We start from the raw sequence: 20,811 nt of genomic DNA, 5'->3' as shown, positions 1-20,811 counted from the left end.
ATTACCCAACAAATTACAGTTAACTGAATAATTGCTAGATTCCTGTTTATTATGTAATTTGCGTCCAACTTACTGGTATAGAGAGCACATTGTAGAATGACAAAGATTAAGTAATTCTTTTTTTTTTTTTTTTTTGTGACAGAGTCTCACTCTGTTGCCCAAGTCGGAATGCAGTGGTACAATCTCAACTCACTGCAAGCTCCGCCTCCCAGGTTCACCCCCTTCTCCTGCCTCCGCCTCCCAAGTAGCTGGAACTACAGGTGCCTGCCAACATGCCCGGCTAATTTTTTGTATTTTTTTTTTTTTTAGTAGAGATGGGTTTCACCGTGTTAGCCACGATGATCTCTATCTCCTGACCTCGTGATCCACCCGTCTCGGCCTCCCAAAGTGCTGGGATTACAGGCATGAGCCACCACGCCCAGCCTGATTAAGTAATTCTTATGTAGTACATGGGGAAAACATGTTGATTAACTTAATAGTAAACAGTGTCAGAGTGTCACGATTATTTCTACCCACAAGGCTGGCCTGGTGATCTGTTCACTATCTTGGTAGTATGAGTCACCTGCTCCTTCTTTTAGGTCTAAGGCTCTCAAACATGCACATACCTTGGAATCACGTGGTGAGCTGTGAAATACACTGATGCCTGGGTTTCAACCCCAGATTTTCATATAATAACCTGGAGTGAAGCCTGGGAGCTGAGACTTAAAACATCCCAGGTGATTTTAATGTGCAGGCAGGCTGCGAACCACTGCTTTAGAGTGATTCTCTTTACCTTGTGTAAAGAGAGAGTAAAGGCTTTAGAGTGATTTCTCTTTACAAAGCTGTTATCTGCACTTTGATGGTCTCTATTCTAACAGACAGTAGTAGATAAGAGGCTTTCTAGTGAAGGTAAGGAATGTCTCTGTTTCAAAGCATTCTGGAAAATGTGTTATACTTAGAAGTATGCCTGGCTCCCATACCTTGCTCTTGCTTTCATCTTCCTCCTCTATTCATTCATTAAGCATTTATCATGTGTAAGATACTGTGCAATTTCAGATTCCTGACCATCCACCAGATTCTGACCATGCCTCACACCCCTCTTTAAAATATGTAAAGTTTTCAGGACAATATCAGTTTCTACTTCTGGAACTCAACCCTTGCCCTGGTTTTTTGCCTGTCCTGTGCATCTATATTTCTAATTATATCTTAATTTTGAAAACATTTATATTTTAAGGAATAAATAACAGGTAACATCTTTTTTGAAAAAGGATTTTGTATGGATATAGGATTAATTAGTGTTTGGTCAGTATCATGTATAGAAATTTGGTGACCTTACACTAAATAAGCACTCTAATACTTAAAACAAGATCTAGAAATTTGCAACCACCAAAAAAGGAATCATGCCTTTCCTTTGTCATGGAAAACAAAGATGACCTTCTACCGTTGAACTTAGTTTAGTAGGAGGCCATATATTCCAATTAAAGGGGCTAAATCTGTATATCAGAATGTGTTCAGAGAGGTACATGGATGACTGGAAAATCTAATTGGGATCAAACACTATGCCCTTAACATCTGATACTAACAAATATTACCCCAAAATTAATACATGAACCTAGACTGAGCTGTACTTTTTTTTTAGGGAAATGAATGGCATTCTATGATAAGCTTATGAGTATTTCCATCATTTAAATACTGATCATGTGAATTTAAATATAATTGGAGTTGTTCATTAAAATGTTCATGATACTTTTGTTCTTTTTAATAATGATTATAGTTATGTTTTTACACAAGTGCTATATACCCAGGACAGAAAACTTGAAAAACTCCAAAAAGTACAAAAAAAGAATTATTTGTAGTAATACATCCACTCAAGTCAAACGCGATTCACATTTTGGTGTGAGTCCTTCATAGATAAGAGAGAGATGGAGAGACATACACACACACACACGCACACACACACACATATCCAAAAATATAGAGGTTATATAAAACAGGTTAATAATGTATAGCAAAATTTAATATCTAGCTACTTCTAAAAAATTTTGTGTCAATTTTTCAGTCTTCAAAGCTACACCTAGACCTGTTCCTGTATTATTGAAAAATAATAACAAGATAAACCTGGCTAGCTATACAAATGCTCTGAGGGTTGAGATAACATGCAAATGTAGCCTCACATATCAATGTGTGAAAGCTGGACAGACCACACAGCTCAGAAAAGGAAGTACACTCTGCATAGCTAACTTGCACATTCACTATCCAAGCTGCACCATCTTCGGGGTCATTGTGTGCCAGGCACATCAACTCTTTTCAATAAAAATGGTAAGTAATAGATTTTATAACTCTCCCTGGTCTCCTGGCAAATGTGCTACTCTTCTCTGCATAGAACAGACAGGGTTGAGGGTGCTTCACAGTCAGGTCCTCCGAGCCTTTGGGATTTTGCTTGGCCACTTGTTCCTTGTGCTGATGAAGCTGCTGAGTCTTGTTCATGCCAGTTGAGAGACATGGCTTCAAGAGTTCCCTTTTTTTGATTCCAGCCTTCAGAATAGGGGAAGAGCACTGTCTTGCAGAAAGAAAACATGCATTCTTTGTCTTTGCCTCTTAGGATAGCTTGGTGCCAGCCCCAATAATTTAGTCGAGTTTCCTGTTATGAGCAGTTTGGATCCCATGAAGGACTCCAGTGGCGAATATTGGGAAACATTGCTGATGGTGATTGCCATTTTGATAACACAGTAGATTTTACAAACAGACCTCTTCTGTTTGAAAAAGCTTTTTTTTTTTTTTTTTTTTTAATTAAGAGACACAAACAAAGCCCGGTCTTAACCTAAAGGACAGATTGTGTTCCCAAAATTAATGAGAAGTCATTATTTGGAGCACACTTAAAATGGTGAGTGGGTTCCCCGTGCTACTTTAACCCAAAACATAGCTGAACTACAACAGTAATATTCTGCTTCATAATTTTCCATTATTTCTTTGAAAAAAAGAAAAGGAGGGCTCCCAAAATATATGTGGTGTTCATATATTACCAGAATCTAGAAAAGAGTCAATTTTCTATCTTTGTCTACTATTCCCCAGCCCCTAGAAGACTGGAAATTTGTTATCCCTTCTCTTGTTACGGAGAGGATACCCTCCTTTTGTCAGTCCCCAGTGAGAAGACAGGAGTTGAGAGGATGACTCCTGTGCTTGCTCAATTGGAGATTGTGGATTGCAGACATTGGAACAGGGAGAATAAGCGGATCATTCAATGATGTGTGTTGATGTTACTGTGTATTGTCTGGAAGCACCTTGAGTTAGGATAGGGAAAGAGTAGAGGTGAGAGAGCGTAATCTGGCCACGGGGGAGAGAGGAAGAAGGAAGAGCCATAGGGTGCAAGTCACTGAGTCTTGAGAAGGGGAGTAAACGGTGGAGGAAATGTTAGCGCATGACCCTGCCTGCGGCAACACCTGTAGAATCGAGTCTCTGGCTCAGGTGGGAGTGAGACTTATAAATCCCTCTGTGTTTCCAAATTGGGTCTTTAGTTCTGGGATTCCTAGAAAGCAGCTTGACCTTGGCCGGGCACGGTGGCTCACGCCTGTATCCCAGCACTTTGGGAGGCCGAGGCGGGCGGATCACGAAGTCAGGAGATTGAGACCATCCTAGCTAACACGGTGAAACCTCGCCTCTACTAAAAATCCAAAAAATTAGCCGGGCGTGGTGGCGGATGCCTGTAGTCCCAGCCACTCGGGAGGCTGAGGCAGGAGAATGGCGTGAACCCGAGAGGTAGAGCTTGCAGTGAGTCGAAATTGCGCCACTGCGCTCTAGCCTGGGCCACAGAGCGAGACTCCGTCTCAAAAAATAAATAGATAAATAAATAAAATAAAATAAAAAAGAAAAGAAAAGAAAACAGCTTGACCTTAAACGAGAGCACTGTGATTTATAAAGTGCTATTTGGATTTTCTTCGGCGAAACCAGATAACAGCAGGAAAAAGGGAAGTTTAACTGGATAGCATGTATTTGGTATGATATACGAGTAATGATTTTTTTAAAGATTATTGTTTTCTTATAATAAAAGTAACATGACTGGGTGTGGTGGCTCACACCTGTAATCCCAGCGCTTGGGGAGGCCGAGGCACGCAGATCACCTGAGGTCAGGAGTTTGAGACCTGCCTGACCAAGATGATGAAACCCCGTCTCTACTAAAAATACAAAATTAGCTGGGCATGGTGGCACATGTCTGTAATCCCAGCTACTTGGGAGGCTAAGCAGGAGAATCTCTTGAACCTGGGAGATGGAGGTTGCAGTGGGCCCAGATCGTGCCATTGCACTCCAGGCTGGGCAACAAGAGCAAAATTCCATCTCAAAAAGAAAAAAAAAAAGTAACACATATTTCTCAAATAAGCATCTTAGAAATATAGATAAACTTCTTAGAAATATAGATAATGGTCAGGCACGGTGGCTTATGCCTGTAATCCCAATTCTCTGGGAGGTCAAAGTGGGAGCATTAGTTGAGGAGTTCAAGACCAGCCTGGGCAACAAAGCAAGATGTCATCTCTATAAAAAATTAAGTAAATAAATAAATAAATAAACCAGCCAGGCCTAGTGGTGCATGCCTGTGGTCCCACCTACTAGGGGGGCTGAGGCAGGAGGATTATTTGAGTTCAGGAGTTCAAGGTGGCAGTGATGAATGATCATGTCACCACACTCCAACCCGGGCAACCCCGTATAGACAGAAAGAAAGAGAGAGAGAGAGAGAGAGAGAGAAAGGAAGGAAGGAAGGAAGGAAGGAAGGAAGGAAGGAAGGAAGGAAGGAAGGAAGGAAGGAAGGAAGGAGGGAAACAATAAGCATGTTCTATAATTTTATCACCTAAGGGACAATCACCAGGTTAGTACAGATCCTTTGAGAATGTCATCATTTTAAATACACATTTAATAAATGTAATTTTATAAGTGTTATCATCTTTTATGAACCATTTCCTCACATTTTATTTAAAATATCTTTAATAATATGGGAGTTCAATGTAATTTTTAATGATAAATCATTTTTAATAACTGTGTAGTCCACAATTTGTTTTAATCAATTCCATAGAGTTGGACATTTCAGTTGTCTCTTTTTCTTTCCTTATAGTAATATAGACAAGACTGTCACAAGCATTTTTTATATATTTTGTCTGATTATTTTGCATTGACAGAATATTAGCATAGTAACCAGGTGAAAACCTACATATATTTAAAGCTTCTAACACAAGTTACCTTGTTGTTAAGCAGCGTACTTTAAGTTTCTTACTATATAATGGCATAGTAAGTGAATTTCCCAGTGTAATTATGGCATATACATGCCTATCTTTGTATAGTCATGCCTATTTTTGTAGCGTGTAAAGGTTATTCTTCAAAATTAAGTTACTTCCCCTTAATTCCTTTCTCCCTAACATTGCTGCTGACATTCTGCAACAAGTGGCAGAAAGCCATGTAGCATATTAAAGAAAGGAAAAACTCCATTTTTTCTCCTTGAAAGAGATCAGATACGGTCAACAGGCCATATCCCTGGCTTCTTGTTGATTGGTTGTGCTTACTAGTTGTTTTCCATAAGTCACTTAAGCTTTGGGATTGTTTCCTCATCCAATGATGGTGATGATGTGATGATGATGATGGTGATGATGATGATGATGATGATGATGATAGCTATCCCACGGGATTGTTGTGGAGAGTAAGACTGCAAATATAAAGCACCTGTGACAGTACAGACACTTGCCAGACACTGGATAGATGTTGGATTCCTGTATTTCAGCCCCAAATAAATAGTTTCCAAAGTAGGCATAGAAACTCCTAGTGAATGCAGGAGGAGAGTGATACTGGCAGTTAGCATTGCTAAGCCCTGACATACACTATCTCATTAAATTCCTGCAAATAGTTATTCCTATTCCCCTTATTTTCTAGTTGAGTAAACTGAGTCTTGTAGAGTGTAAGTAATTTTCTCACAACCACACAGCTACTGAATATTGTTGGGCCTGGAATTTCAGCACAATTCTATCTGTTCTCAGAGCCTGAGCTCCTCTACATTTTGTTACATCTCAGAAAAAGTAGATACCTAGGAAGACAAGCTGGTAGTCAAAGAAAAGCCCAGGACTGGCCTTTAGGGGTGTGTGGGGCCCATCCTCAAGCTGGTGACCATGTCTGGTAGGCTTGAGGGTCAGCTGTCATGGCTGCTTCTGCTATGGTCACTATGAGTTTTCCTACTTTCAGAATGCTCACTTTATTGAAATATTGTAGAGGCCACTGGGATGAGAAACTGAAGGAATGCCTGGTTTTGTGGTTCTTCATCCCAGGATCCAGAAAGGGGGGTTTAATGACTACATAACTCCCTTCCCCACCCCAAGCTCATCTGCTGTGTCACCACTGTGACCAATCCCCACCTCCCCGACTTCCTGAACTGTCCAGGAAGGGATCAAGCCAAAAGGGGACAAGTGGTTATAAGGAAATTCACCTTTTATTGCCCTTTCCCTGTAACTTATTGGTAAGGAAACTTTGGAAATGTGTGGGAATGAAGCACAAAGGCACTTGGTGTTTTATGAAGATAGACACATTAGATATTAAGATTGATGGGCATTGGACACACGACACTGGGCTCATCTTCCAACCTAGCAAGGGATGCTGGGTTCCAGCTCAACCTTCCCATTTCTCCCTGTGGCATCTTGACCCTATCTCTTCAGCCCTCTTTCAAGAGGCTCAGTAAAGGTGCAGAGTTGGCTTAGCTGTTCCCCTATGTCCTTATTCATAGTGTGATTCTAGATTTTAGAAGTGGGAGAAGAGACAATAGACTTCTACTTTATCTGCCCCTGTGGAAATTGACTTAATCTATAGCCTTAGACCAGCTCCCTTTACAGGTCTAAAATGAAAATGATAGAATAACACTTGTTTGCTTGGCAAGTATTTTTAGGTACGTTTTAAATTGTAGAATTTTCTGGAAGAAATGGAGAAATAGATGTTCTATTCATGTACAATTTTTTTTTTGTATTTTATGCATAAAACTTAGGTCAGAAAAAAATAAAGTAAAAATTGCGTTTGGGGTTTTTGGTCTGTTTTGCTCCTTTCATCCAGTTTTCAAGCTACACAAGGAGCTCCCGAAAGGAGTACGGTCAAATCGCACTGTCACTCATTCATTCAACAAAGGTCGTTTGAGCTCCTATTTCAAGTCTGCACTCTGCTAGTCATGGGAATGCAGGGTGAACAACACATGGTGTCCAGGCTTCCCATGGCTTACACTTAGGGTAGTGGTTCTCAAACTTTAGCAATAATGAGAATCACCTGGAGGGTGAGGGATGGGGCCTGGAAATGTGCATTTCTTTTATTTATTTATTTATTTTTGAGACAGTTTTGCTCTCGTTGCCTAGGCTGGAGTGCAACGGTGCAATCTTGGGTCACTGCAGCCTCCGCCTCCCGGGTTCAAGCGATACTCCTGCCTCAGCCTCCCGAGTAGCTGGCATTACAGGTGCCCACCACCACACCCAGCTAACTTTTTTTTGTATTTTTAGTAGAGACGGGGTTTCACCATGTTGGCCAGGCTGGTCTTAAACCCCTGACTTCAAGTGATCCACCCACCTCGGCCTCCCACCATGCTGGAATTACAGGTGTGAGCCACCGAACTCGGCTGGAAATATGCAGTTCTAATAAGTTCTCAGATAAGACTGACGCTGCTGGTCCAGGGCCCACGCTTGGAGAACCACTTTTCCCTGGAAGTGACAGATCAAAAACATCAACGTGAACAAATAAATAAAATATCTTTCACTGAACTCTGAGGGAGGCAAATGAGGAGTTGAGATAGAAAATGGAGGGGAAAAATCCTCCTGAGAGAGGTGTCTGGTCTCTGGTGAGGGGATGTTCAGGCTGAAGCAGTAGTTCTCTACTCTGGCTGCACATGGGCATCACTGCAGCAGCTTAGAAAACGTCCCTGTTCTCAGGTCCCGAAACCAGTGAAACTGAAATGTGAGGTGGGGCTCAGTGAGGGTTGAGCATTACTACACCAAAAAGTGAGAATGAGTTGGGCATGGGGCATATGGGGCTAGAGAGCATTTCAAGCTGAGCTAGTGGCAGGTGCAAAAGAGATGAGGCAGGAGAGAGCCTGGAGCTGTAAAAAGACAGGATGGCTGGAGAACGGGCAAGAGAAGAAGTGAGTGACAAGAGATGGTTTTATGGAACAGGTAGTGGCCACATGAATGCTGGATCTTAAGGCTGCTTTAGTCCATTTGGGCTGCCATAGCAAAACACCTTTGACTGGGTAGCTTGCAAACAACAGAAATTTATTTTTTACAGTTTTGCGGGCTACAAAGTCCAAGATCAGAATGCCTGTTTGGTCATAGTCTGGTAAGGGTCCTCTGGCAGATTGCAGACTGCCAACTTCTTGTTGTGTCCTCACATACCAGAAGGGACAAACAAGCTCTTTTGGCTTCTCTATAAGGATTATTATTATCCCATATGCATTAAGTGTGGGTGGCTGCTCTATGCAAAAGAATGTTCATCTATCACTGCTTGAAGTTGAAAATAATGGCAACAAATAAAATGTTGGATTGAATTGCGTGTGCCCAAAGGGATATGTCTTGAGAACATCCGAATGTAGAGTGAAAGAAGGCACAGAGTAAGGACTCTGTCCTTATGTCCTAAGCACCTCCCAAAAGGTCTCACCTTCTAATACCATCACCTTGGAGGATAGGATTTTGACACATGAATTTTGGAAGGACACAAACATTCAGACCTGGAATTTGATCATACTGTTCACCATGGCAGCCATTGGAGACACCTGAGCTGAGGAGTGGGTGCCGTTATCTGCTTCATATTTTGAGGGTAGGGCTACTTCTGAAGGGACATACATCCTCTCCAGATAGCCTTGATCCTGGCTTGGGCCTTAAATATTGGCTTTGTTCCTGTTCTCCCTCAAAAGTGTGACCCAAATTTGACTAATCCAAGTTAGAGAGTAAGTACAGAGTTTCTGAGGGGAACAGGTCCTAAGATGTGAAAATAAATAACCTACTCGGCCACGATGGAAGACCCAACTGAGAACTGGTGTCCCAGGGAAATCTGAGAACATGGAAACTGAGTTAGAAGGTTCTCTGTGAGGACTGGAGTTCCAATCCACTTCCTTCAATTAGAGAGGTGATTTTTTTTTCTCTTAGGTAAGCCATGGAGGCCAACCATAGTCCTGAGTGATAGACTAATATCACTCCACACACTCCCCTGTCACCATCCCTGGCCTATTCATATCCTCCCCTTGTGCAAAAGAGGACACCTACCTTCTGCAACAAGATCTATCCCATTGTGTTAAAAAAAAAATCCTGTACTATGACAAGTTAGTTTTCAGCCAAGGATAAGAGGCTCAAATTCTAGCTGGTATCTTGTGCTCATATAACACATCAGTGCATCTAGGAGGAGATGTGAGCCACTTCTTAGAGCATGTGTTAGGATACACTAAACTTGCGGCACCCTTGCTCTTGAAGTGAGTAGGCATGGGGCTCCAGTTCTTGATTTGGCAACTTCAGTATCACTTCCCCAATTCTAGGACTCCATTCCATCCACCCTTTCTTTTCTCTCATGTCCTTCTCTTTTTAAAATATTATGAAACATATAATACAACAAATGTTCACATACTTACCACCTACAATTAATGTATATTACCATTCTGGCATCTATTTTAAAACTAAAGAAGAGAAAATTAAAGTCCCTTTCTGCCCTTTTCCAGTTCTATGTCCCTCCTTCCCATAGCAGAGAAACAACTATTTTTATTTTATTTTATTTTATTTATTATTATTATTATACTTTAAGTTCTAGGGTACATGTGCATAACGTGCAGGTTTGTTACATATGTATACTTGTGCCATGTTGCTGTGCTGCACCCATCAACTCGTCAGCACCCATCAACTCGTCATTTACATCAGGTATAACTCCCAATGCCATCCCTCCCCCCGCCCCTCCCCATGATAGGCCCCGGTGTGTGATGTTCCCCTTCCCGAGTCCAAGTGATCTCATTGTTCAGTTCCCACCTATGAGTGAGAACATGCGGTGTTTGGTTTTCTGTTCTTGTGATAGTTTGCTAAGAATGATGGTTTCCAGCTGCATCCACATCCCTACAAAGGACACAAACTCATCCTTTTTTATGACTGCATAGTATTCCATGGTGTATATGTGCCACATTTTCTTAATCCAGTCTGTCACTGATGGACATTTGGGTTGATTCCAAGTCTTTGCTATTGTGAATAGTGCCACAATAAACATACGTGTGCATGTGTCTTTATAGCAGCATGATTTATAATCCTTTGGGTATATACCCAGTAATGGGATGGCTGGGTCATATGGTACATCTAGTTCTAGATCCTTGAGGAATCGCCATACTGTTTTCCATAATGGTTGAACTAGTTTACAATCCCACCAACAGTGTAAAAGTGTTCCTATTTCTCCACATCTTCTCCAGCACCTGTTGTTTCCTGACTTTTTAATGATTGCCATTCTAACTGGTGTGAGATGGTATCTCATTGTGGTTTTGATTTGCATTTCTCTGATGGCCAGTGATGACGAGCATTTTCTCATGTGTCTGTTGGCTGTATGAATGTCTTCTTTTGAGAAATATCTGTTCATATCCTTTGCCCACTTTTTGATGGGGTTGTTTGTTTTTTTCTTGCAAATTTGTTTGAGTTCTTTATAGGTTCTGGATATTAGCCCTTTGTCAGATGAGTAGATTGCAAAAATTTTCTCCCATTCTGTAGGTTGCCTGTTCACTCTGATGGTACTTTGTTTTGCTGTGCAGAAGCTCTTTAGTTTAATGAGATCCCATTTGTCAATTTAGGCTTTTGCTGCTGTTGCTTTCGTTGTTTTAGACATGAAGTCTTTACCCATGCCTATGTCCTGAATGGTACTACCTAGGTTTTCTTCTAGGGTTTTTATGGTTTTAGGTCTAACATTTAAGTCTCTAATCCATCTTGAATTAATTTTCGTATAAGGAGTAAGGAAAGGATCCAGTTTCAGCTTTCTACTTATGGCTAGCCAATTTTCCCAGCACCATTTATTAAATAGGGAATCCTTTCCCCATTTCTTGTTTCTCTCAGGTTTGTCAAAGATCAGATGGCTGTAGATTTGTGATATTATTTCTGAGGACTCTGTTCTGTTCCATTGGTCTATATCTCTGTTTTGGTACCAGTACCATGCTGTTTTGGTTACTGTAGTCTTGTAGTATAGTTTGAAGTCAGGTAGCGTGATGCCTCCAGCTTTGTTCTTTTGACTTAGGATTGTCTTGGAGATGTGGGCCCTTTTTTGGTTCCATATGAACTTTAAAGCAGTTTTTTCCAATTCTGTGAAGAAACTCATTGGTAGCTTGATGGGGATGGCATTGAATCTATAAATTACCTTGGGCAGTATGGCCATTTTCACAATATTGATTCTTCCTATCCATGAGCATGGTATGTTCTTCCATTTGTTTGTGTCCTCTTTTATTTCACTGAGCAGTGGTTTGTAGTTCTCCTTGAAGAGGTCCTTTACATCCCTTGTAAGTTGGATTCCTAGGTATTTTATTCTCTTTGAAGCAATTGTGAATGGAAGTTCATTCCTGATTTGGCTCTCTGTTTGTCTGTTACTGGTGTATAAGAATGCTTGTGATTTTTGCACATTAATTTTGTATCCTGAGATTTTGCTGAAGTTGCTTATCAGCTTAAGGAGATTTTGGGCTGAGATGATGGGGTTTTCTAAATATACAATCATGTCATCTGCAAAGAGGGACAATTTGACTTCTTCTTTTCCTAACTGAATACCCTTGATTTCTTTCTCTTGCCTGATTGCCCTAGCCAGAACTTCCAACACTATGTTGAATAGGAGTGGTGAGAGAGGGCATCCCTGTCTTGTGCCAGTTTTCAAAGGGAATTTTTCCAGTTTTTGCTCATTCAGTATGATATTGGCTGTGGGTTTGTCATAAATAGCTCTTATTATTTTGAGGTACGTTCCATCAATACCGAATTTATTGAGAGATTTTAGCATGAAGGGCTGTTGAATTTTGTCAAAGGCCTTTTCTGCATCTCTTGAGATAATCATATGGTTTTTGTCTTTGGTTCTGTTTATATGCTGGATTACGTTTATTGATTTGCGTATGTTGAACCAGCCTTGCATCCCAGGGATGAAGCCCACTTGATCATGGTGGATAAGCTTTTTGATGTGCTGCTGGATTCGATTTGCCAGTATTTTATTGAGGATTTTTGCATCCATGTTCATCAGGGATATTGGTCTAAAATTCTCTTTTTTTGCTGTATCTCTGTCAGGCTTTGGTATCAGGATGATGTTGGCCTCATAAAATGAGTTAGGGAGGATTCCCTCTTTTTCTATTGATTGGAATAGCTTCAGAAGGAATGGTATCAGCTCCTCCTTGTACCTCTGGTAGAATTCAGCTGTGAATCCATCTGGTCCTGGACTTTTTTTGTTTGGTAGGCTATTAATTATTGCCTCAATTTCAGAGCCTGCTATTGGTCTATTGACAAACCTGAGAAAAACAAGAAATGGGGAAAAGATTCCCTATTTAATAAATGGTGCTGGGAAAATTGGCTAGCCATAAGTAGAAAGCTGAAACTGGATCCTTTCCTTACTCCTTACATGAAAATTAATTCAAGATGGATTAGAGACTTAAAAAAAACCCTAGAAGAAAACCTAGGTAATACCATTCAGGACATAGGCATGGGCAAGGACTTCAAGTCTAAAACACCAAAAGCAATGGCAACAAAAACCAAAATTGACAAATGGGATCTAATTAAACTAAAGAGCTTCTGCACAGCAAAACAAAGTACCATCAGAGTGAACAGGCAACCTACAGAATGGGAGAAAATTTTTGCAATCTACTCATCTGACAAAGGCCTAATATCCAGAACCTACAAAGAACTCAAACAAATTTGCAAGAAAAAAACAAACAACCCCATCAAAAAGTGGGCAAAGGATATGAACAGACATTTCTCCAAAGAAGACATGCATACAGCCAACAGACACATGAGAAAATGCTCGTCATCACTGGCCATCAGAGAAATGCAAATCAAAACCACAATGAGATACCATCTCACATCATTTAGAATGGCAATCATTAAAAAGTCAGGGGCCGGGCGCGGTGGCTCACGCCTGTAATCCCAGCACTTTGGGAGGCCGAGGCGGGCGGATCACAAGGTCAGGAGATTGAGACCATGGTGAAACCCCGTCTCTACTAAAAATTACAAAAAATTAGCCAGGCGCGGTTGTGGGCGCCTGTAGTCCCAGCTACTCGGGAGGCTGAGGCAGGAGAATGGCGTGAACCCGGAGGCGGAGCTTGCAGTGAGCCGAGATCGCGCCACTGCACTCCAGCCTGGGCTGGGCGACAGAGCGAGACTCCGTCTCAAAAAAAAAAAAAAAAGTCAGGAAACAACAGGTGCTGGAGAGAATGTGGAGAAATAGGAACACTTTTACACTGTTGGTGGGATTGTAAACTAGTTCAACCATTATGCAAAACAGTATGGCGATTCCTCAAGGATCTAGAACTAGAAGTACCATATGACTCAGCCATCCCATTACTGGGTATATACTCAAAGGCTTATAAATCATGCTGCTGTAAAGACAAATGTACACATGTGTTCATTGCGGCACTACTCACAATAGCAAAGTCTTGGAATCAACCCAAATGTCCATCAGTGACAGACTGGATTAAGAAAATGTGGCACATATACACCATGGAATACTATGCAGCCATAAAAAAGGATGAGTTTGTGTCCTTTGTAGGGACATGGATGCAGCTGGAAATCATCATTCTCAGCAAACTATCACAAGAACAGAAAACCAAATACCGCATGTTCTCACTCATAGGTGGGAACTAAACAATGAGATCACTTGGACTCGGGAAGGGGAACATCACACACCGGGGCCTATTATGGGGAGGGGAGACGGGGAAGGGATTGCACTGGGAGTTATACCTGATGTAAATGACGAGTTGATGGGTGCTGACGAGTTGATGGGTGTAGCACACCAACATGGCACAAGTATACGTATGTCACAAACCTGCGCATTATGCACATGTGAAGCATAATAATAATAAAAAATAAATTAAAAAATAATAATAATAAAAAAGAAAGGAGGTGGGGCCCAGTCACTTGTGTATTAACAAACCTTCCCAGTGATTCTGATGCACACTCAAGTTTGAGATCTCCCAAACTCAGACATACTAAAGACGCTTTGGATCAGCGTTCCTCAACCTGGCTGCCCATTTTAACTGCCTGTTGAATTTTAAACTATGCAGCTGTTTGAGTGCCAACCTCAGAGATTTTGATTCGACTGGCCTGGTGGCTCAGGTACTTTTTTTTTTTTTTTTTTTCCTTTACTCTCCAAATGATTGAAACATCTGGTCAAAGTCTGCTTTAGTTACTCATTTACTGTTTAGCCCATTCTGATCATCACTATGCCAGTGTTTTGGAATTCTAAGTGAAAATTGGTAAACTTCTAGTGAACAAAGTTTAAAGTGATCTATTCTGGAGCTTGACTTCCTGGATTTCTATTTCAGTTCTTCTCATTCCAATTTACCTTCTCCGTGTCTCAATTTCTCCATAGTAAAAAGGGATAAGTCACTATACCTACTTACTAAGTTTATTTTAAGAGTTGAATGGGTTTATAAGTGAATATCTTCAGTATAATGCCTGTCACACAGCAAGATCTGCACGAAATATTTCTAAAATATTTTGTAAGTTCTACATGCAAAAAAAAAAAAAAAAAAAAAAAAAAAAAAAAATTCCTGCAAAACGAACCTAAGTCAAAACAAGTACCTTGGGAAGAGAGACTTTTAAAAATGTATTTAAAGGGTATTTCTCTTTTTTTTATGTTAGGACTTTTTGCTTCATAAGTCCCACTTTTTCCCAAAAAATGTTATATGCTGTTTAAAAACAATGGTAAAAATTAACTTTTCTCATAAAATTTTTTAGAATTTTACTATGTGCCTTTTAAAACTAGTTAATGGAATTTTAAACCTGAGTTCAGAATATTCTATACTCAGATTTGAGCTACAGAAACTGATAAGCTGACAATAAATTCAGACCTTATGCAAGTTCTGGCAGAAGTGAAAAGAGATAGTGATGAAATTAACATCTGCTGAATCTGATCTATAACAGATATTTATGTGAAATAGTTTGGGTGAAACCTAGTGAAAACACTTTCATAGATGTTTGGGAGGCTGAACTTACATGAAAATATTTGACTTTTCAAGGTATGGACACAGTCCAAAAGAACTACCAGCACTTTTACTCATTGCAACTTTGAAATTAAAGTAGTTACATTCACTTTATCACAAGAGGACATTCATACCAGAGAAATTAATTTTATCACGTGTACCCACAACTACATGATACAGCATTTCAGGCTGGGTGGACTTTTTTCGATAGCAGAACATAGCTACCCAACACAACAGGGCTGCAATAAACACTCCTCAAATTAGTCACCCAGGAGGCAGGGAAGGGGAAGACAGGGAATTTCCAAACTATGTCTCAATCATCAAGCAAACCAACAAAAAAGACTGTGAGGGTAAAATTGTCGTAGCTTCTGATTTCTAAGCAAAGTCCACCTGTAGCTACCAACCATGCCTAGTGCAGATGGTTTCCATTATCTGATGTAAAACTTAGCACCCTGAGCTAATTTGATAAGCAGGACGAGGAGAGAGGTAGGGCATTCCCACAAAACAGCCAGGATAACTATATCTTGATGGCTAATTTGGCATGAAAAACCGTATGTAATATTCTAGACTCCTTGACTCTTCAATATTCTCATTTTTCTCACCATTCTACCCTTCCACATGGTAAGTCCTTCTTTTTAATTTGTAAGCCACATACACCAAAAAAAGGAGCGGGGGGGAGCTGCGAACACATTCCTGGGAAATGATGCTAGGTCTCCCTTTTGATCCCTGTGAATACTGGTTTCTCCTTTGGGTTCATTGCAGACAGGTAGTCAATCTATAGTTGAGGAAAAATGGCTTCTTGGGAAGGTGATTTGCACAAACTAGATAGAAACACACCACATTTTTGCATTTGTAATATCTGTGTTACTTTTTCCATTGCTAAGATCTGTATTTAACTGAATGGCTATAAATACTGCTCCCATAAATACTTGTAATTAAAGAAGATTCTGTTTAACCGAGTACTTACTATGTTAACTGTTCTAATAAATTTGGACCTTTAAGTGCCCTAGATCCTCAGTGGAAACAAAGGAGACATACTGATTAAAATTCAAGGCTCCTTGAAGCTAGCTGGTTGAGTGTGGAAATCTTACCTTGACAGTAAATTCTGTTTTCTCAAGTTTTCTGAGTAGCTCTTTCCTTCTTGTTGCATCCTCCACACTGAGGCTGGATTGGTCTCCATTATCAGACCCACTGGATTTATCTTCCACAAGCTCGCTTTTTATTTTACCTGCTTTGTTCCTGAAAACATTGGAGTTGGTAATGCAGATCAGATAGTGTCCTTTTGGCTTTAAAGTATACAGTTCAGGGTATATAGAAAGAGCAAGGATAAGGTTTGGTAAAATTTGTCTTCTGGGAAGGCAGGTGATTTTGGACATGTTTGGAATGGAAGCAGTATCTAGGTGTGGAAAATGGGGTCATATTTAAATGAATAACAGCCTGCTTGGAGGTTGTGGATGACTCTTGAGTGTGTGTGTGTGTTGAAGGAATCTAGGGGTGGTTAAAATTTGGTATAAAAAAAGGTACTGATGTCTGCAACTTTGAAACTCATCCAAAAAGAAAAAAAAAACAAAAAACAACAGGTGAATAGATAAATGGACAGATGTGATAAAGCAAGGATGCAAAATGCTAGCCATTAGAAAATGTAGGTAGCAGTATGTTGGTGTTAACTTCCAACTGCAATTTCAACTTTTGTATGTGCTTAAAATGTTTTTAAAAAAACGTGGAGGGGAAAGGTTAAATGTCACATAGACTGGACAAGTAGAGCTGGGAAATGTGGAACTCCATTTTCTATATTCTTAATCGATGTGTTTATACCTCCATTTATCCACCAAATGAAATATTCACAATAAACCTTTTCCCCTGAATGTAAATAGCTTCATCATTTTCTCCTCTTGTAAAAATGAGATGCATGTGATGATAAATTTTTCCTAAAATATAAGAAAATGTAGAAAAGGAAAAAATCTTACTATCTAAAGAAAACCACTATTAACACTTCAATAAATATTTTTCTAGACATATCCCTGCATGAAGTATAAGGCCTTTCCATTTCTGCCTTTTACAGCCGTGCTTTTGCTGCTGCTTCTTCACTTTCCCCTCTGCCAGACCAGGTCTGGCACTTCCTTTAATGCTTGGTTCCAACTTTCTTTTTTCATGAAAACTTCCACTTTGCACTCTCTCCTGCACTAATCCCTCGTGATTTGGCATGTCCTGTCTTCAGCATTTCTCTTGTCAATGCCTTGAAATTCTCATCAAGCACCTTTAGTTTTCAGATGCATTTTCTTCCCAATTATTTTGCATTCCACCATTTTATTTTGCATACCTCAAGTTGCCAATATGTTTTCCACCAGGCTCATAATTTTACAAAAACCTGTTCTGATTAAGGCAAAACCATGCTTTTAACTTAATAAGTAACTACACAGTTTAAAACAAAATCCTCTTTCTAGATAGAAACGAGAATATTCATGCCAATCAATTTATGTTAATTTAGGGAAACACTGAGATCGTAATTGTAAAATAGGATTCTTCTTTCAGAAAATATAAGCCAGACTCGGCTCCTGCTGTTTTTGCTTAGATTTTGTCATTGTCCAAAACTACAGTAAGATACCATCTCACACCAGTCAGAATGTCTATCATTAAAAAGTCAAAAAATAGCAGATGCTGGCTAGGTTGTGGAGAAAAAAGAACACTTATACACTGTTGGTGGGAGTGTAAATTACTTCAACCATTTTAGAAGACAGTATGGCGATTCCTCAAAGACCTAAAGACAGAAATACCATTCAACTCAGCAATCGCATTACTGGTACAGATCCAAAGAAATAGAAATTGTTCTATTATAAAGATACATGCATGTGTGTGTTCTTTGCAGCACTATTCACAATAGCAAAGACATGGAATCCACCTAAATGCCCATCGATGGTAGGCTGGATAAAGAAAACGTGGTACATATACACCATAGAATACTATGCAGCCATAAAAAGAATGAGATCATGTCCTCGTTCATGGATGGGACACGGATGGAGCTGGAGGCAATTATCCTTAGCAAATTAACACAGGAACAGAAAACGAAATACCACATGTTTTCACTTATAAGTGCAAGCCAAATGGTGAGAACACACGGAATCATAGAGGGGAAAACACACACTGGGGCATATTAGAGGGTGGAGGATGGAAGGAGGAAGAGGATCAGGAAAAAATATTGGGTACTAGGCTTACACCTGGGTGATGAAATAATCTGTTCAACAAATCCTTACAACACACATTTACCTATGTAACAATCCTGTATATGAACCCCTGAACTTAAAATATTTTTTTAAAAAATATTTTGTTATTATCATTTCCCAAAGGTTCATGATGTGTCACAGGTTCAGTCTCTGAAGAGCAGGGGAGGTGCTGGGCTCCCCAGATGGCTTTTCCAGTGTTTACAGACATTTTTATTTTGTGGGAATAAAACTAGGTTTTGGGTCTTTAAAATGTGAAAATAAGTACTCACTTATATTTGAGAGTTATCTTAAATATATCTGCTTCAAGAAGTTTCCATCAGTTCACTTTCTTGCATTGTAAATTTTAAACATGGTTTCCTAATTTTATGGAAGTATCTTATTTATTACTACTACAACATCATCTCAGTGAATCTCAAAGAATTAGATTAATAGACTAGATAATCTGGGCAGTAAAAAGTGTATTTTTCTTTAGGAATAGAAAAAAAATGGATTGTTTCTATCTTCCTCCTGTAAGCATAGCATTGTCCTGAGCTATATCAAGGTTCAAATCACTTTTTAAACTTTGTATTTTAGGAAATAAGAAATATAATATCAATAACAATTGCTAACATTTTACTAAGTGCTTCCCCTATGCCAGATGCTGTTGTCTTTTTAAAATATCAAGTCATTAAATTCTTGCAGCAACCCTGGATGACATAATACTTTTATTCCATTTCATGAATCTGGAAACCAGTGGGGAGAGAGGTTAAGTGATTAGCAGCTAGAAAGATCCAATCCTAGACTGTCTGGCTCTAGAACCTGTGTCTAAACTGTTCCACTCTACTAGTTCTCTAGGGTAAAAAGAAATGGCACCAACCCAGTCTAGAGGTAGAATACAAAGAGAACTTGCTGTTTCATAAACTTAGTATGAATTTGCATGTCTCTCTCTATGTGTATGTCACTAGGTTGGTACCAGATTATTAGTTAACTGTGTTAATGATACTATGAGCCCTTCTCTTAAGACATATGCTTTGACCTTTTTAAAAAGAATTGGGAAGAATTTACACCAATTGATTTCTCCTTCCTTGCACAACAGATTGTGTGTGTGTTTGTGTGTGTGAGATCAAAAATATATTAAAGAAAATAAAAATAAATTCCACAGCCTTGGCTATTTCCCTTATACTATATGACTGTTCAGTCTTTATCTATAAGTATATGCATTTTACATAATTATCATATTATTTTTTACTTAAGTTTCATTCATAAAAATTATCTCACGTTGTTACACACTCTTCATAATCCTTTATATTATTGCAACACATTCCCTGTTTTTGTTATCTTTAGATTATACATATTATGGCTCTGCTTTGAGCCATCTATATTTTATTTTATTTTATTTTATTTTATTTTATTTTATTTTATTTTATTTTATTATTTTTATTTTTTTGAGACAGAGTCTCGCTCTGTCACCCAGGCTGGAGTGCAGTGGCATGATCTCAGCTCACTGCAAGCTCCGCCTCCCAGGTTCACGCCATTCTCCTGCCTCAGCCTCCTGAGTAGCTGGGACTGCAGGTGCCTGCCACCACACCCGGCTAAATTTTTTGTATTTTTAGTAGAGACGGGGTTTCACCGTGTTAGCCAGGATGCTCTGGATCTCCTGACCTCGTGATCCGCCCGCCTCGGCCTCCCAAAGTGCTGGGATTACAGGCATGAACCACTGCACCTGGCTCTATATTTTATTTTTGTACCATTATCATACCTTTTAAATTACTACTTTATATTATATTATATTATATATAACAGAACTAGTCTCTCTCTTTCCTTCTCTCATTGCTTCTATTTTCACAATATTTACTGATGTCCTTATCCATGTATACATACGTAAACTTTATAACAATTTTACTTAGTTCTTAAATCCTAGCTCTGATTCTAGTTGTGTTTTTCTCAGTTTCAAAAAAAAAAAAAAAAAAGGATTAGCATACAGGGTCTAGCTTTCTTTCTTAGCATTGCTATGTATAGGGTGCACCTTACTTTTCACACTTTGCTCTTTAGAGATTTTTTTCCAGCTACTCAAGTAGCCCTACCTACTCTCAGGATGGCTTTAAGGTCAAGGCAGGATCTGGCCAGGGAGCAGAGAGCAGCCCATACGGAGAATCAAGCAATCCCACAGTAAATACAGTTCCAGTTCAAACGATTCCCCTCTAACTGAGTGAACTAATTGGTCTCTGGCAATGAAGGGCTCCTTATTATATTTTTATTGTTACTGTTGTTGTCATTCAATGTAACTTTTTCCCTAGTGTGGTTTATAGGGTATTTATATCAACTTATAAAGTGTTGGGATATGTGTCATTCTCATAATTTCATGCTCTAAATTAATTCCTTCAGGATTAAATACTACTTCTTGTTCTCTCAAGAAACACAGTTGCAGATCACAAGCCTCTATCTTCTGTTTTTCCAGGTTTT

The 20,811-nt window shown here is 39.5% G+C and overlaps 1 protein-coding gene across 1 annotated transcript in view; it reads left to right on the top strand.

The window, feature by feature from the left end:
- Nucleotides 1-2,224: 2,224 nt before the first annotated feature.
- The window catches only part of FYB1 (FYN binding protein 1), a 165,859-nt gene continuing 147,272 nt past the window's right edge, over nt 2,225-20,811 (top strand). Inside the window, exon 1 of the mRNA XM_005556774.5 lies at nt 2,225-2,298. Coding sequence (XP_005556831.3) covers nt 2,296-2,298 — 3 coding nt within the window. The 5' untranslated portion in view covers nt 2,225-2,295. The remainder of the gene's footprint in view (nt 2,299-20,811) is intronic.

The sequence above is a fragment of the Macaca fascicularis genome, chromosome 6 (assembly GCF_037993035.2).
Source record: "Macaca fascicularis isolate 582-1 chromosome 6, T2T-MFA8v1.1".
In the NCBI taxonomy this organism is placed as follows: Eukaryota; Metazoa; Chordata; class Mammalia; order Primates; family Cercopithecidae; genus Macaca; species Macaca fascicularis.
The sequence above is the reverse complement of the archived record's forward strand: the minus strand, read 5'-3'. Positions and strand labels throughout refer to the sequence as shown.